We start from the raw sequence: 16,970 nt of genomic DNA on the forward strand, positions 1-16,970 counted from the left end.
AAACAGCGACCCAGTAAGTGTGGGTGGTCTTACACTACATGATCTCCCCTGCTGCGCCCCCGTCCGCCGCCCCAAAATCCGAAGAAAGATCGAGGATCCACCCTCTTCGGCCAGCCGACGAATCGAGGACTGGACTGGGCGAGCGTCCGGGGGAGGGGAGGGGAGGGGGGAGACGCAAGGGGGAAGACAACGCAGCTGGCGCCGACACCTACAGAGAGAGAGGAGGCGACTCGCGCGTTCCGGGCGTTCTTGGTCGAGTGCGGGGTCCGCGTCGAGTCTGCGTTTGGTTTGGGTTCCCAGAGAAGCTTCAGAGAAAGCCCAGGCGTTTCCCCGAGGTTTATTGGGCGAGGTTTTACCCATTTCGACCAATCGCAGCCCTCAGCGTGGCGAGCTCGTTGTGTGGTGTCTGCCACTTCGTGATGGCACATGGCTACGTTGAAGCGGCAGGATGCAGGCGCTGCAGCACATTGTACTCCTTGTATCTCGACGTGCGGCGACTCCACTCGTGCAGAAGAGTCGGTGGTGGTGATCCACTGCGCAGGCAGAGCTCCAAGTTGGGCCCCAACGGCAAGGTAAGAGGCAAATCAGTCCCCGCGCAGAGTCGGGTATGTGCCTGCAGCGTTAACCACATGCGATATGCGCATACCGTCCAGCACAAGATGGCGGCGGCATGTTCTCGCGCTGCAAGCTGCACTCTGCCTCCGGAGATTCTTGGCGCGGCGCCATCGCAGGCCTGATCCAAACAAATCGGTCTGCTAACCCCTTTCCATCTTGTTTTGCAGTGCGCACAACGAGGGAGAACACCCATGCAGGATGCGACCTCATGCGGCGCATCTTGCTGCTTTCGTAGCGACCACGCGCACAAAGACCCATAAGGCCCTGCGTCGAGCATATCACCTGACGCTGGGAGCTCTGGCATCGCATATTCCGCCGAGATTCATTTGCATGGTTCAACCTGCAGAGTGATGGTCTCTCGTCCTCCGAGCCAATTTGGTTTCAGCTCGAGAGTGAATTATGTACCCCTTCTCGAAGACCTTATCCTTACAATTCCTAGCATACTAGCGTTGCGAAGAGGCGTAGGGGCCCGAATTAGTGGCCCTCGCACTACAAATTATCTGTCCCGGCCTAGGGTTGTAGTAGCTTTTTGTTCCTCCCCCCACACAAAGAAAGTGGGAAAGCCGAGAAGAAACGTCGAAGGCAAGTAACCAGATTGAGGCGCAGCGCTCGCCACGCTACGCCTCTTGGGCCGTGCCCTACGTGTGCATGCGTGCGCGTGTGTGGCGGTGGCGGTGCAGCATCAGCTCGCGTCTCTCGACTCGTTCTGTGGGCTGAGAGAACGCGAGTTACGCCGCAGACCGAACCACTGCTGCATTTGGGTTTAGTGTCTATTGGGGGTTGCAGCGTGCGATTTGGGGGGCGCTAATAGTGTGCAGCGACCCTTCGTTCGGAGGGACCGGGAAAGAGACTGACTGGAGGCGCTGCGTTGTTGTTGGCTTTGCAGACGTAACTATCTCGGAGAAACACTAGCGAGAAGAAGACACAGCCAGCTTTTCTGCTGCAACGATGAGTTCTTTCAAGAAGGAGCACCCGTTCGGTACGTACCAAGTCTCTGCGGTCCTTGAAGTTACAAACGGGTAGCATGAACGACGTTTAATGGTGCCGCTTTTTGCAGAGAAGCGCCAAGCCGAAGCGCAGCGCATTCGATCCAAGTACCCGGACCGAATTCCGGTGCGTAACTTACACTAGATGGTTATCGATTATGCCAGTAGCTGACAGCAAGACATTTGCAGGTGATTTGTGAGAAGGCGGACCGCAGCGACATTCCGGACATCGACAAGAAGAAGTACTTGGTGCCGGCCGATCTGACAGTCGGCCAGTTTGTGTACGTGATCCGAAAGCGCATCAAACTGAGTCCCGAGAAGGCAATCTTCATCTTCATCAACAACGTCCTCCCACCCACCGGTACAGCTCTCGACGCAACAACTTAGTAAAAACTATGTTTTGTTTCTGTTTCACTAACCTTTTCGATGTTTTGTACAGCCGCGTTGATGTCGAACATTTACGAAGAACAGAAGGACGTGGATGGATTCCTCTACATCACCTACAGCGGCGAGAACACCTTCGGTCAGTAGGCCGCGCGTGTTGTCGGCGTGCGGGGACTGGATTTTGGTTGAAGATTTTTTCTCGTCGTTCCGGTGGTGGGCTGCAGGCGCAGTGTTCATTACGCTGAGAGCTGCGGTGTTGCCGGTCATTCAGGAGTCGTTTCTTCGCGGAATTGAGTGCTAGGTGAAGTCTGTGAAAGGAAGCTGAACAACCACAAACGACGAGAATTTGCTGCTACGTGTTGGTCCATTCTTCTAAAGCTGGCGATGTGGATATTATCCTAGGAACAAACCCCCAGAAAAATGCATGCGATTCTATTCACTCGCTCGATGCCCCACGTGTGATTCATTGCTGAACTAACGCTATCGCATCCCTAGTCACATGTAGTTGCGTTGGAACTGCATCATTTGCAGACCTTGGCCAACGACAACAACTTCGTCTGAAGCTGAGGTTTGCCAGATTGCAAGGTCAGCAATGTCGGCACACTCTGAGAAAGCAGCCCCTCGCCACTCCACGCTACTGCCATTCTCATCACGGTGAATGCTCCACTTGCTTACCCGCTGGTCGTACCCGGCGGCAAACACGTCCTGACCGCCAATGCATGCAACAGTTTTGATAGCTGAGCCGCTAGCATTGACCACCTGAGTCTCTGACAGCATTTGACACGCCGGGAAGCGAAGTTCATGCAGGGACAAGTTCTGGTCATCACCACCGCTGATAAGAGTGACGTGAAGGCCTCCTTCACTTTCGTTTTTCACGCATGATACGAGAGTGATGCAGTTCGTGCCCATGTCGTGCGCCATGTAGCTGCCCTTTGGTTGCATGCCTCTAACCAACTCCTGGAGTTTTTCACGGAACAGCTCCACACCTCCATCTGATCGTAGAAGCGTAGTGATCTCCTCAAGGAGAGAACTTAAATCCCAGAGCGTCACTAAGCCGTCAGTGGAGCCAACTGCTATTCCGGCAACCATTACATCACCAACGCCTTCCTGAAAGCCAACGCAGGACAAAATGGGCTTTCTTGACGCTGATCGGCAGTCCCCCAGCTCGAAAACCTTGCCATGATTTACGTCCAACAGTAAAAGTTGGATAGACCCCTCGGAGTTGCAAGCCGTCACAAGTCGATAAGCACCCGATGCAGAAGGGATAGCAAAAGTTGCGAGCCCAAGAATGCGATGATCCTGTTCTACGCCAGCTGGCTCGTGGCCGCAGATATGCCGAAGAAAGTCGTTCCCTCCTCGAACCAGCCAAACATTCAGGCGTTGCTTTCCACCACCCGAGATAATGAAGTGCTCTTCGACGCCATTCTCATTTGTGCGTTGAAACGTTGTAAGCGCTCGCACAGTGGTGGTGTGTGCGATTCCAGTGGCCACACTAGTCCAGCGCAAGTTTTTGCTTTTGTTTTGGCTGTTACGAGTGCGGCGGCGGTGCAGCATGAGACTATTGTCCTCTGCTGCGGTAACCAGGCGGCCATCTCCAAGGAAGGCTACGCACGTCGTCATTCGGCCGTGATGATGATCGTGCAGAGAACACTTCGAGAAAATTGGAGAAGGCTTCGAGACTGTAGCTGCATCGACCCCACTCAACAGAGTCGAATGCACCTTGATGTCCACCTGCTGCTTCTGTGTTGCTGGGGGCGTGAACACAAATGTGTGATCAGGTAATGCCGAGTCCTGATCCTCACCTCCGGTGAAAAGCGCGTGCGGACGTCGCCAGCCACCGCATTCAACGTTGAACACTCGATATTGCGCAGAAAAGTTGTGCAGAACAGCTTGCGCTGCATGGAAACCAAACACCATGAGATCACGCGTTGTCTCCCCGCCAAGAGATGGGCTCCACCAAAGTTGTTTGACTGTAGAGATCCCCCGGATAGATTCACGCCCCACCTGTACAGCTGACAGCGCTCCATATGCGTCTTCTTCTAGAGCAAATGAGCAAATGTAGCCATCATGGCCGCCAGATAGCATGACACCATTGCCATCATGATTTTCTTGGGACAACAGAAGTGATGCCACCAATTCACGCCCGTGGACACCTTTGAGCACTTGTGCTGGAATTTGCACTGCAGTCGATTGATCCGCGCTGTTCGTTGCAAGAAGTGAGCGATGGAACACATACACGTTGCCATGGCCATCACCTCCAATAACGTTCCTCGTCGTAGCGGACTTGTCAACCACCAAGATTGATGACGGTGAGCTCTTCGCTGGGATTTTGAACGTTGCTACAAGGTCCATCGCCACAGCGAGTGATGCCAAATCCTCACGTGCCTCTGTGATGATTGGCTTCCATTCAGAGAGAACTCCACTAGCACTACTAACGAAAAGAGCGTCTTCTTGCTCCCACCAAATCTTCATGACCCGAACATTGGTTTGTGTAGTCCACGACGTTATCAGATTACCCGTGGACGCCTCAACGATGCATACACGACCCGTTACGTCACCAAGCAGCAAGTATCGCCCCGAAAAATCAATTGAGAATGTTGACAAGCCACCAGTCCGTCCATGAACGGGTGCACTGTCGATGGACGGGATCGTAAAGAAGAGTTCCGCTTGGAGTGAAAGCAGGCCTAGACGAAAAATCTCGCCGTGCTCCGAGGCTACAAATGCCGTATTACCGCTATCGAGAGAACTTAGGACAATGTTGCGCACACTGTGAGATGATGACCCACCTTTCTTCTTTTTCGAGGCAGTAGATTGTGCCGTAATAGGGATGCGGATAGTCTTACACAAGTCGCTTGCTCCGGGTACATCGGAAGAGGACATGAGCTGGCGTGTGATATCCCAGAGTTTTACAGCGCCATCACCACCTCCCGTAGCGATCACCTTTTGCGAAGGGTGGACACCCGCACGCCATACGTGTCTGCCCATGTGTCCTTGCAAAGTGGCGACGCAGTTGCCGTCGAAATCCCATAGTTTACAGAGACCATCTTCGCTCGCCGTCACCACGCCGCATTCCCAAAAAGATACATCCCAAATACGCGCCGTGTGACCCCAGGATCGAAACACCGGAGAGTATTCACCCTCAAGCAGTTCCGCACGGTTCAACGTGCGTGATAAGTTGAGTTGCTCCGCCGTAGTTTTGCCATTGTTCGACCAAAGCTGTACAGTGCGATCGTCTGAGACAGAAGCCAAAGAGCGCGCATCCGACGACCACGCTAGCTTGAACAGCACGCCATCGTGAGCATGCAATCGTTGCGCCGGCTCCACGGCTGAGTTCGGCTCTTCACTCCCATTATCCATCGGATTCCACAGCAGAATCTGCTGGAAGACCGTTCCTGAAGCGACCACAAGTTCATCGAGCGAGCGTCCGTGAAATGCCAACGCGTACAGAATACAACGCTCAGCGCACTGCACAGTGCGTAATATATCGTTACGCACGGGATCCCAAATCTGCACCAAGTTGTGTGCGAGCCCCACAGCCACCAAGATCTTCATGCTCTCCTTCCCCGACGCAAATTCATCCGCCAGAAGCTGCACATCAAACACCCAGTCGCAAAACACTTTCGGTTTGCCCAGCACCGCGAACTCTTCAATCCCCTGCGCAGCTTCAGGAGTCTGTGGGAGGTTATGGAAGCATGACACGCGCTTCTGACCAAAGAAAGCGCCTGCAAACTCGACCTTTGCAGTGCTGGAGCCCAGAATTTCAACGACATCGCAGCCGTGCAGAATGCCTCGTGTCAACACTTCGTGTTCGCCCAGGAGCTCACCGGTGGCGGTGCTATACAGGAAAATCGTGGGCCCGACACCCACGTACAGTAGAGACCCATTGGACGAGAATGCCACGAGCGTCACCGCGCCGAGGAAATCCTGCTTTTTGATCGTCATGGTCGACGAAGGTGTGCAAGCCAATCAACCAAACCTGTGCCGTAATTTACATGGTAATTTATCGCTGGTCATAAACGGATCGGTGCACATGGCTACATGAATGGTGCAAGTTGAAGTGATGTGCTTTGTGATTTACAATATATGTTCACTGAATGTAGTCTACGCCTCGCAGCAGACGCTGTCGGAGGCTTCTAGAGCGACTCGCCAACGCTCTTCCAAAGGAACGGGCGGTCTGGCTGATCGATGTCGTTTCCGGCACTTGGTGCGCTGCTGTTGGTACTCGCTGAGCTTGGAGTACACGGGCTTCTCCATCTGCAGCACCTTCCAAACAGACCGCGCTTTACGGAATTCGATCTTGCTCTTGCTCGGGTCGGAGACAGGAGAAAAGTTTTCAGGTCGCAGCGTCCGCTCTAGACTCTTCAAGCCTAGGTTGTCGGGAAGACTGGCGCCTCGCAAGAAGAAATCGCGGACTTGCGGGAAAATGGCGTCGGCGCAGGACACGCACTTGGGCACCGCTGAAAACGTGTGTGAGGCCAGAATCAGCACGAACTGGTGGAGTGCGACTTGGCGCTGGCTGATCACGTCGGGCGAGCGTGAACACAGTAGATGCCGTCTTGGGAACCAGTAACCGCGCAACGACTGAGCGAACCACGCGCAGCCGAAGCACTGGGGTCGAGCGCCTCCGCCGCGCTGCAAGAAGAAGGCTTGCAACACCTTTTGCATATCTCGAAATTCGGAGAAGCGACGCTCGACCGACCACTCGATGCCTGTCTCGGCGAGTGAGCACTGCAAGATGTACTTCGTCGGATCACCCATGCGCAGACTGGGCTTTGCATTGACCAGTTTCACCACGAGTTTTGGCTTGAGACTGTCCGGTCGGCACGTGATGCTCGAGTGGAAGCACTCATCGTCGAGAAGCATGGCCCCCACTGTCGGATGGAGCTCCCTGTTCCAGACCTTGCAAATTGCACAGTCAACATTGGTACCGCGGCCTCCATTGCGCTAATTGTAGGATCGGCACGGGGCCACCTTCACTTTCTGATCCGCATATCCTTGGTTGGTGCTTGCAAGCGAGCGAGTTACCCCATCGGCTATTCTTGGGCTGGTCATTTACGGCTTTCGGATCTAGGTTAAGTTAGGATAAGTGCTGCAGCCATTGCGAACCACTTGCAAGTTGCAAGTTGCAAGACGAGAACGTGTATTAATATCTGTTGCAACGGACGCTGGTGTCGCCAACCTGAAGCCACGTAGCGTTACCAGCGTACAGACGCCAAATTTCTCTAGCTGCCTTGAGGAGATTGAAACCTGTCGGACGCAGAAGAAATCGATATGCTACAACCGCCTCCGCAGACCAGCACCAGTTCCAGGATCATGAATATCGGTGCGGCCAGCCCAGCCCAATGTGGTGCACCCCATCTCGCGAACAAATCTTGTGCAAAACGAATACAATATGCTGTATCGAAAGTCTAATGTCAATGCAAACCCATTGCAGCACCCTTAATTGTACCATGCTGTTCAACAGTCATTCCTCGCGTCCATCTGTCCTCAACAGCTCTGACTCCTTGGCTCGGAAACGTACAAAAAATTGCATCCGCGTCGCTACCGCTGGCCGCAGCAGCCGCCACAAGTTCGTTGGGCAGGTGCAGCGCTCAACTCTTTCCGCTCGCTGCGGACCAGTTTTCGTGGCTGAAAGGACCCCTGTCGTGCCGAAGCCATCCCAAACGACCATGGCTGTCGCCAGTGTGGTCGGCGTCGAGGACTGTCGAAGCGCGAGCATCTTGACATCGACGAGCGTGTACGATTCAGTCATTGATCAGGAAGCCGTGAGCGAAGACGAACAAGATCGCGCCTCCGTGGAGAGCGTGGAAGCTGAGATCGAGCCGGAAGAAGCTGAAAAGGAGAGCGACGAGACCGAAACGTTGAAGGAAAAGTCGAAGGGCCTCTCCGCAGACGTGCAGCTGACGGAGGAAAAACCCGCAGCTACCAAGACGCAGGACGAGCCAGAGTTGGAGACGCCGAGCGACGACTCGTGGAAGGAGAAGCAGCAGCAGCAACGTCCAGCTACTGCGAGAAGCGCCGAGTCGAGTTCTGTCACTCGCCGTCCGTTTGTCCCGTTGGCTTCCAAAAGTTGGCGAGTGCGTGCCATGCAGTCCAACACGCAGATCACGCGCCTCATGAAGGCAGCGCTGCTGCAGACGCTGCTGCACGCTATCCGCATCGGGTCGGTGGAGGGGGTGAAGGTTGCCATTGAGCGTGGAGTGCAGGTGCAGTACCTGGACAGCCGCCAGCGCAACCTCGTCATGCTCGCCTCCAAGTGTGATACCGATGCTCGTCTGCACATTGCAATCATCCTGCTGGACGCCGGCTGCGATATGAACCACACAGACCAGCTTGGCTGGAGCTGTCTGCACTATGCTTGGTACGGTCGATGGACAGGCGCCACTATGCGAGGAATCTCTTGTTGCTTGTTTTTGCTAACGATTTATTGTATTTAATTTGTGTGTATACAGCGCTAGTGGTGCCGACGATGTCGCTGCTGAGCTCATTCGTCGCGGAGCTCGTGTAGAGTTCAATCCCTATGGATACGGCCCTGAAGACTTCAACATTCCCAAGGTGGCACGTGCAAAAAGCCTGTTGCAACACACGGAGCAGCTGCAGCATGAACAAAATGTCTGTGCGGCCTGGACATTCTTCCGCCGCCAGGCCGAGAAGACTGGTTACAGCGTCAAGTGCAAATCGGTATGTGGATGGCTGTTCCACCCGATGAATGCTGGACTAGTTCATGACAACTAACTGTGCTTGGTATTACTTTTCGTAGAACTGTGACCTTGGTAAGCCTATGAAGATCACATTCCAGGCTCCAGCTTCGCACAGCCCGCTGGACCGCATCCGTGTGGTCGACATGAACTCTGAGGTAGCTCTGTGGCTGCAAGTATCCAAGACTTTCAGTATTCCTCCTGGTGAGGTGGGCACGATTACGTTAGATGTGGAGACGCTGGATCGACCATCACTATATCGCATCGTTTACGAGAAATATGAGCCGACACCAATTCAGCTCCCGGCATCGGTTGCTGAAAGTAACTTGTGCGTGAAGAACCTGGACACTGGAACGACAGTGTCGATGGGCAGCATCAACAATTTGGTGCTCAAAGAGTTAAAGAGCTCACGATCAGCAACGAAATCGAGCACATTGTCGAGCTCGGCCAGGTAAGCAAAGATGGGAGACAAATGAGTTATCATCAGTTTGTCCTCACCGCCAGTATGAATTTCTGTCTGTAGACCAGCACCGAAGTCGGATAAATCTGTCAGCGTCGTGCGAAGAGGATCCACAACGTACGTCTCATCCCAGCTATAATGCTGCTGTGCCATTGGATTGACAATGAACTGTTGTTTGTACTTGTAGTCGGGCTCGGGAAATCAATGAGAGTGTGCGTGAGGCTACGGTGGAGGAGGAGGAGGAAGGAGAGGAGGCTGAATTCTCAGCTGATGAAACGATAACAGCGCAGGAGGTCGCTGAACATCCAGCTGTCACGAGTATTACTGGCGTATACAAGATCGTGGCGATGAGTGCCGTCAGTGTTTCAACACTGCGAACCGCCAAAGCCAACGAGTACGAAATCTCTATTCATCGCAAGGGCCCGCTCGGACTCCAACTGGTACGATTCTGTCCTTTTTAAGGAAGTACAATCTGTATATCTTACCATGTCATTCCTGGTTTGCTCTTAGGCACCCAAGCTTGATGGCTCCAAGAGATCACCACGTCTCATCGTACGACGCAGCCAGGGTCAAGCGGCAGCTGTGAACCCGGGTGATTGCCTTGTTGCTATTGGCAACGCAAACATTGAGCACGCAGGCCTGAAGCACACGCTGTGGGCACTGAACGATGCGAAGCGCCCGCTTGTGCTTCGCTTCCGACGTGGCAATGCCAAGGAGAAGAGGAGTCTGTTCAGGACTGGGCTATCTAAGCTTACAGGCCCTCGTAGGCAACCGATCATTGCTGTGTAGGCGTGGTTAGCCCTTGAAGGTGCAGTTTTTATTTTGCATAGGTTTTGATAGGATTAATAGACAAATGTTATGAGGTCTACGCGTGTAACTATGAATCGATTGAGCGATCTGAGGTTGGGTGGCTTGCAAAGTGAACCTGTTTGACGTCCGTCTACCTTTGGTTTGACTTCGGTTCATAAACACTACAGCATCGGGTGACCTTTGTCAACATGACAATACTTGAACGTCCTGTTCTGACTAGCGCATCGCCGGCATAATGCCCCGGGCTTGGTCGAAACATCGATAACATGGAGTGGGTGTGCCTGAACAAAATAAAATGTAATGAAGTGATAAGATCAGAGACCGATAGTGTACAGCGATAAATGGAAGTGATACCTTGAAGTGCTCCAGTAGATCGTCTGGATGGACCTCTGTGCGAGTATTTGTATCGGGATCGTACACGATGGCAGGGTCTGTACCAGTACACAGTTCGTTAGCGCTGTACTGCCACATCTCTAGGAGCAACCGCTGTCAATCCTTACATTGTTTGCCATCTCCACGCCATATGTACCAAGCTTGTGCCTCCCACCACGCGGGCTCCATTGATCCAGCATTCTGATACTATTCGTAACAAAATCATCGATAGAGCACGAGCATCATCAGCATGAATCAAGAACAAACAGAGAAAGCTTACAGCAACTTACTGCGATCGTTAACATCGATCCCGGTCGTAGCGAGCTCGCCCACGATTTCACGCGTACCAAGAAATCGGTGGGCGCTTTATCTGGCGCGTACTTCTTCACCAACTGCCACTCGCCATCTTTTCCGTTGCCGCGCCGCTGAAGCCACGGGTTGTGTCCATGAAACGACCACGTGTTCGGCAAGATGATGCGGTGCGGCTCGTTCGGGTTCACGTAGACAATGCCGAAAGCCCAATGCGGGAACTGCTGCCTCATCGCACCTGTTTTGTAGCCTGTGTAGTAGACGAAGAGCTTGTGCACACACGTCATCTGGTTGTGCATGAACTCCGACCACGACTCCTTCGCCCTAGGCTTCTCCTGCTTCAGTAGGTTTTCCACTTGGGCCTCGGCCAAGAACTCTCCGGTCGCCTGCTTGGCCATAGCCTCCACGTCGCGCTTAAACGTTCTGTTCGTCTGTAAGCAAGGAACACCACACGTCAGCACCGCCACACAACGACCTAGCTATCTTGACTTCTACACGCACCATTCCTAACCTGCCGAGCGCGACGGGCGACAGGAACGCTGCGACGCGCAGCTTGAGCTCGAAGCTGATCTCCTGAATGTTCGTCACTTTCACGTATTTGCGCATCCTGACGGCGACTGCGGCGCTCTCCACTCGACGCTTCTTGGCGGCAGCTTTGCCCGCCAAGTTCTTGTGGAAGTAGGCGCTCTCTACGCGCAGCATGCAGGAGCACACTGCGCGGCCATCGCAGCGGCGCGTGTGGCGCACCAGATTGGCATCCATTAGGGACTTGGTGGGGCTCTCAACCGCGGCGGCCGTCGTCGTCTTCTCCGCGTTCATCTCCATCATCGGCGTCGTTTTGGCGTGTGGGTTGCAGCCGCAGATGAGCCGGCGACATTTGATTGGCTAAAACTGCGATGCAATATGCTCCCATTTCATTGTCAAAGTGAGGGTAGCAATGTGGGGACTTCGGCCGCGGACGGCGCGTGCGCACGCGTCTCGCTCGCGGCGCTGGTTGGCGGTGGCCTCTAAGGCGAAGGCCATCAGCCGTGTGAGAGGCACCAGAGATTTACTGGCGGATGACTCACAGCAACATCGCCAGGTGCTCGACGTGCTGCAACGTACCGTCGAGCGCTACGGATTTCGCTCGGTGCGTGTAAAGAAAGCGCTGGTTTAGTATCTGCTCTGGTTGTTGCACTGACGAATTGGTTCGTTATTTACTTGCAGATCCAGACGCCGTTAATAGAGTACACGGACCTGTTCTCGAGATCACTGGGTGACGGCTCCGACATCGTCATGAAGGTGCGTAACAGACGAGGAGTCTGCAGTGAGATGTACCTGATAGGGCTGGCTGCGTTTGTCACTGCAGGAGATGTACACTTTCGAGGACAACTCGGGCAAGAGTGTGACGTTGAGGCCGGAAGGCACGGCTGGTACGTTCCGATGGTGCTTGCGTCGTGATCGCAATGGCAGCTTTTGCTTGACTGAATGCGGTTCTTGTTGTTGTAGGTATCATGCGAGCTCTCGTTAGCAACAATATGCTGTTCTCGCTGCCGCAGAAGATCTCGTATTCGGGCAGCATGTTCCGGTGCGTGAGCGATAGTAACGTTGTTAGCTAGATCAGCGAAAAGAGCTTCACTGAACGTGTGTTGTTGGCACTGCAGGTACGAACGTCCTCAGCGCGGGAGATATCGTGAATTCCAGCAATTTGGTATGTTTCTGTGGGAATGGTAATTATTGTGAAAGAACAATTGAATATTAACCGCAAACTTCCAGGTGTGGAGTTTGTGGGCTCTTCGGGTCCATCGGTCGACGCTGAGATCATTGCAATGGCTACTGACGCATTGGATGCCCTGGGTATCAAGGACAAAGTCGTGCTGGAGTTGAACTCTCTGGGTGATAATGAAAGGTGTCGAGGGCGTCATTCGCGCTTCTGTACCTTATTCGGTGTGATATTTGTTTCAAGCTAACCTTTTTGTGGTGTGGTCTCCAAACAGTCGTGCAAGATATCGTGCTGCGCTGGAAGATTTCTTTTCCAAGTGCAAGGACGACCTGTCATCGGATAGCATTAAGCGGTCCGTTAGCTGTGTCTGTCCTGGGCTATTATCTTGTGTTTGAGTACTAACAATGAGTTTGCTCTACAACTGTTTTAGTCTCGAAAGAGGAAGTGTCTTGCGAATCTTGGATTCTAAAAGTGAGTGTGACCAGAAGATTATTGTTGATGCGCCGCGGCTCAATGACTACCTCTCCGATGAAGCCAGGACGGTAGGAACTGCTTCAAGCACATATTTAAAGTGGTATGCTTGCCGCAATACTTACGCTGTCTACTTTATGATCTTCATGTAAGCGCTTCGAGAACGTGCTGGATGGTTTGGACGCCTTGGGCATCAGCTACCACCGAAATCCACGCCTTGTGAGAGGATTGGTACGAGATTCTACATGATTGTATACTCGCATTCGATGTCAAGAAGAAATTGCTGACGATATGGTATTATCCGTGCTTGGATTTCTCACAGGACTACTATAGTAACACGGTCTTCGAGTTTGTAGAAAAACCTTTATCAGGTGACGAGAACCAGGAGGGAGAAATGGGAAGGGGTATCGCTGTGCTAGCAGGAGGCTGCTACGATGGGCTAGCAGAGTCGCTAGGAGGTCCCCCAACAGCTTGCGTGGGTTGGGCGGCTGGAGTTGACCGACTCAATCTACTTCGAGAGATGCCTACCAAGACAAGTTTCACCGTAGCGGTACGCTGCATGCGTACGGCCATGGCAGATGTATTATGTTCGGCTAAAGTTGCTTTTGCTTCGTTGGTATGTTGCAGGTTGTCCCCGTTCTTACTGGTGATAGTTCGAGCCGCGTGCTTCAGGAAGCCATGCGTGTCGCTCAGGTATGTCACCTTGCATGGATATTTGACGTGTTTGCTGAGTTTATTCTCTCTTGTCTATTGCACAGACACTTCGTCAACGCGGCCTAACGGTTCACTTCTGCCATGGGCGTGGTAATATGAAGAAGCAGATGAAGGCGAGTATACAATTCAACTACGTGGGGTATCCATGAATTAGCTCTAACCGATTGTTTGTGGCACAGGCTGCTGAGCGCTACGGAAGCACGCATGCTATAATTTTAGGCGGAGCTGAGATTGAACAGCAGTGCGTGAAGGTGAAGAACCTGGACAAACGTGGGGAGACTGAGGTGTCGATGGAAGAGCTGGACAGCTTTGAGTTCCTCTGAAAGCACCACTCTGTCAGCGATGAACACAGCAGAAAACTCCCGTGCAGTTCTTCGATCAATAGACGACAACCACTTCGATTTTTTTTACTTTTTATCTTTTTTCTACATTTTCGAATATCGGTCGATTTTCGCCACTGATTTGAAATTTGACAAAAGGACCCCATGGAGACTTCCCCGGAACCACAAGAGTCTCAGGAGCTGGACGAAGCTCCACTGGAACCCCAAGAGCCTTCGAAGCTTCTTGAGCAGGAGGTGGAGATGGAGACCCCACCAGAGCCCCAAGATTCTCCGAAGCGCCAGGAGCCTCTTGAGCAGCGGGTGGAGATGGAGACTCAACCAGAGCCCCACCATTATTCGAAGCGCCAGGAGCCACAGGTACCCCAAGACCTGGAAATTTGGTGCCTGATCGTCGGGATGGTCGGGACGGCTTTTCCTGTGGTCGTCAAGGGGACCGACCGTGTCTGGGAGCTGCAGAAGACGATCAAGAATGAGGCCGTGGAAATCTTCGGAGACTTCAACGCTGCTCAGCTGCGCCTGTTCCTAGCGAAGAAAGAGAATGGTCAATGGCTGTCGGAGATGGAAGTAAAGGACATTGAGAACGGAGATACAGAGCCGGCGATGCCCTTACTGGACAGAGGACACCTGGCGTCCATGAGTCGATTGGCTGCAATTTTCGAAGACCGTGATACAGACGCCGTCCATATTTTGATTCCAGCACCCATGAAGACCTCGGATATTGAGGTGATTGCAGACATTACCGGCAAGAGGAAGCGATCGAATGGAGATGTTGAGACGATGGAAATTGCGAAGGAAGAACTGGCCGCCCTATTTGATGTCTTGGGGAAGAGCACGCAGACTGGACACAATCTTATAACGACGTCTGGCCTGAGTGAGTTTTGGAAAGGATATGGAGGATTTCCATCATCGTATTTTATCCGCAGAGAGGAGGTGATGCTGTGGGGACTAGTCATGCGACTGCTTTCTAAGCGGAAAATGAGGATTGTACTTACGGGTTCTCTGGGCGTTGGCAAGTCGTGCTTTGTCGCGCTATTAAGCTTCTACTTGGCATTTGTCGAGAAGCGAAAAGTTCTCGTCGTGCGTCGTTTGAAGGGTTTTTCTGAAGCGAGTTCAGTCGTTTTCCTCAATGGAGAAAGCTGCACTTGCATCCGGAAGACAAACCTCCCGGCGGCTAAGATCTCGTCACTTTTTGACAGAAAGGAATTTCAAGGCTCTTTAATACTCATCGACGGGTATTCTGAAGTAGAAGTAGGCCGGCGGTTTGGCTTCTTTCCGTACCAACTCCTGGCAACGTCTGCGGACTACGAAGGCAATGATTCCTTGTTTTTGGTGGTGTTGCCCTCATGGCGGTATGGTGATCTGCTACACTATGCCAAATCGACGATAGACGAGTGGAAGAGGTCAACTGGGTTTGATCAGAAGGGCCAAGAAGCTGTTATTGACCTTGTCGATGCCCAGTACTTCTACAGTGGTGGGAATCTCCGCGATTTCTGCAGAAATCGCGACGATGTCAAGGACAGAATAGATGAGATATGTGGATTGACGAGCAAGGCACAGACGATCGACTTGGAACTTGAGCAGTATGGACATTACGTCATAGACTCAGACAACGAAGATCACTACTTGGGGGTTCGCAATTGGGTTTACCCGATGGATTCGGGGTATGCATATAAGCGTATTGGACGCTTTATGGGCATGGATACGTGTTTAGGTCACTATGAACTCTCTCAAACGCTCAACGCTGGATTTTCGGGTGCAGCCTATGAACAGTGCTTCCACGCTGCTGTTAATCAGTCCAGGAAGAGAGCCCCTGTCCAGATGGTGAATGTTGTGGTGAACTTTGATCCTTCGAGCTCAAATCAAAGATACGACCGAATTGAGCTGCACGATCGAGCTGTTGAATGCGAAGGAAAAACGCTTGACGAGTGCTTCAAGCACCTATCGATGCTTACTCCAGGAACGTATTGGCATCCCGACTGCCCCACTTTCCCCGTTATCGATGCGGTAGTGGTGTGCGAGGCCGTTTTGCGGGGGAGTAACGCGAAAGAGACCATTATTGCCTTAATCGCCACAACAGTTAGGGACAAGAAATCGTTTGAGCATGGTGTCTGGAAGAAGCTGAACAAAGGGCTTGATGCTAACGAGAGCATCCCCAACGATATCCCTCGCGTGCTTGTCGTAGTGGGCCCCGACGCCAGGACGTGTAAACGGTTTACGTTGAGCAACGCTCCCGCTCCGGACGATTTTATGGTGTGCTGCTACGACCCGCTCAATTTCTTGCGGAGATCCCTGCATGCCAGGATAGCTTGAGCATAATGCAGAAAAGATAACATTACGCATTTGCTTATCGAGGTGACTCGGTTCTGCAAAATAAAGTTGACACGGGAGTACATGCCTTCCACACAGTCAAGCGCGATGACGGTGTCAGGATCAAGGATGGAATGGGACATAAACTTGGTAACTTGGTGACACTGACGATGGGGCACCGCGTTGGTGATGACTTGCACTAGTGACTCACTGATGTAACTGACGTACAACAAGGATGGCAACCAACGAGCTACAGTGGCTACATTATGTTCAATTATAGCTGAGCAGTGCGCGCTTGAGAAATACAATAAGCACACAGCGAATCGAGATAGGGAACGTCAAACTAAATAGAGTGCTTGCAATGATGCAGGGGATTTTTCACCTCAAGCAGATATAACTAGCATCTCCTCTTCATATTTGCACACCATCTCGGAGTGCTGCGCGTAGGCAATCGCCAAACGCCGTTTCTTCTGCTAGTCAAGCTCAGGCATTTTGAATCGTCCAGTAACTGGGTAGCAAAGACGCACAACTTCATGCAGCTTCTGGATGGCTAATACTATATGCAGATAGAAACGAAGATGAGTAGGTTTCGGGTGCAGAAGCTGCGACTCGCGATAACTCCATCAAGCCACAGAATACTACCGGTAGGATTCTTGATCATCGCCCAAGTGCGCTGGACGAGCAGATTGTGTAGGAACGGCTGGACAAGGTTGTAGCTATGCTCATGATCGCACAACGATTCTCACGATTCGCCGGCAAATGAATGATGAGGACACGTTGTTAGCCATTTTGGGATCTACG

The 16,970-nt window shown here is 52.5% G+C and overlaps 8 protein-coding genes across 8 annotated transcripts; 5 read left to right on the plus strand and 3 right to left on the minus strand.

Annotated features, from left to right (window-relative positions):
* Window positions 1-426: 426 nt before the first annotated feature.
* On the plus strand, window positions 427-1,507 carry KRP23_5927 (uncharacterized protein; the record flags this gene model as incomplete). Its single annotated transcript, XM_067891053.1, has 4 exons — window positions 427-572; window positions 783-962; window positions 1,167-1,197; window positions 1,502-1,507. The coding sequence occupies 4 exons, from the start codon at window positions 427-429 to the stop codon at window positions 1,505-1,507; spliced, it is 363 nt and encodes a 120-aa protein (XP_067745446.1).
* A 56-nt stretch (window positions 1,508-1,563) lies between these two features.
* On the plus strand, window positions 1,564-2,286 carry KRP23_5928 (Autophagy-related protein 8; the record flags this gene model as incomplete). Its single annotated transcript, XM_067891054.1, has 5 exons — window positions 1,564-1,594; window positions 1,673-1,728; window positions 1,791-1,962; window positions 2,041-2,124; window positions 2,210-2,286. The coding sequence occupies 5 exons, from the start codon at window positions 1,564-1,566 to the stop codon at window positions 2,284-2,286; spliced, it is 420 nt and encodes a 139-aa protein (XP_067745447.1).
* A 194-nt stretch (window positions 2,287-2,480) lies between these two features.
* KRP23_5929 (WD repeat-containing protein 6) lies at window positions 2,481-5,927 on the minus strand (the record flags this gene model as incomplete). Its single annotated transcript, XM_067891055.1, has 1 exon — window positions 2,481-5,927. One exon carries the CDS (start codon window positions 5,925-5,927, stop codon window positions 2,481-2,483), a length of 3,447 nt encoding a protein of 1,148 aa, XP_067745448.1.
* A 159-nt stretch (window positions 5,928-6,086) lies between these two features.
* On the minus strand, window positions 6,087-6,848 carry KRP23_5930 (uncharacterized protein; the record flags this gene model as incomplete). Its single annotated transcript, XM_067891057.1, has 1 exon — window positions 6,087-6,848. The coding sequence occupies one exon, from the start codon at window positions 6,846-6,848 to the stop codon at window positions 6,087-6,089; it is 762 nt and encodes a 253-aa protein (XP_067745449.1).
* Window positions 6,849-7,654: 806 nt separating this feature from the next.
* Window positions 7,655-9,932, plus strand: KRP23_5931 (putative ankyrin repeat domain-containing protein 30B-like; the record flags this gene model as incomplete). The annotated part of the gene is made up of 6 exons (XM_067891058.1): window positions 7,655-8,346; window positions 8,438-8,666; window positions 8,746-9,134; window positions 9,207-9,260; window positions 9,331-9,583; window positions 9,654-9,932. The coding sequence occupies 6 exons, from the start codon at window positions 7,655-7,657 to the stop codon at window positions 9,930-9,932; spliced, it is 1,896 nt and encodes a 631-aa protein (XP_067745450.1).
* A 182-nt stretch (window positions 9,933-10,114) lies between these two features.
* On the minus strand, window positions 10,115-11,462 carry KRP23_5932 (uncharacterized protein; the record flags this gene model as incomplete). Its single annotated transcript, XM_067891059.1, has 5 exons — window positions 10,115-10,234; window positions 10,308-10,384; window positions 10,454-10,532; window positions 10,616-11,065; window positions 11,136-11,462. The coding sequence occupies 5 exons, from the start codon at window positions 11,460-11,462 to the stop codon at window positions 10,115-10,117; spliced, it is 1,053 nt and encodes a 350-aa protein (XP_067745451.1).
* Window positions 11,463-11,571: 109 nt separating this feature from the next.
* On the plus strand, window positions 11,572-13,844 carry KRP23_5933 (Histidine--tRNA ligase; the record flags this gene model as incomplete). Its single annotated transcript, XM_067891060.1, has 13 exons — window positions 11,572-11,763; window positions 11,841-11,915; window positions 11,983-12,046; window positions 12,123-12,201; window positions 12,278-12,324; window positions 12,390-12,522; window positions 12,611-12,688; window positions 12,767-12,878; window positions 12,961-13,038; window positions 13,130-13,357; window positions 13,435-13,500; window positions 13,566-13,634; window positions 13,701-13,844. The coding sequence occupies 13 exons, from the start codon at window positions 11,572-11,574 to the stop codon at window positions 13,842-13,844; spliced, it is 1,365 nt and encodes a 454-aa protein (XP_067745452.1).
* Window positions 13,845-14,006: 162 nt separating this feature from the next.
* Window positions 14,007-16,172, plus strand: KRP23_5934 (Crinkler effector protein 115; the record flags this gene model as incomplete). The annotated part of the gene is made up of 2 exons (XM_067891061.1): window positions 14,007-14,955; window positions 15,940-16,172. The coding sequence occupies 2 exons, from the start codon at window positions 14,007-14,009 to the stop codon at window positions 16,170-16,172; spliced, it is 1,182 nt and encodes a 393-aa protein (XP_067745453.1).
* Window positions 16,173-16,970: the final 798 nt, after the last annotated feature.

This window comes from Phytophthora ramorum (assembly GCF_020800215.1).
Source record: "Phytophthora ramorum isolate Pr-102 chromosome Unknown Phyram_PR-102_s0005, whole genome shotgun sequence".
Taxonomy (NCBI): Eukaryota; Oomycota; class Peronosporomycetes; order Peronosporales; family Peronosporaceae; genus Phytophthora; species Phytophthora ramorum.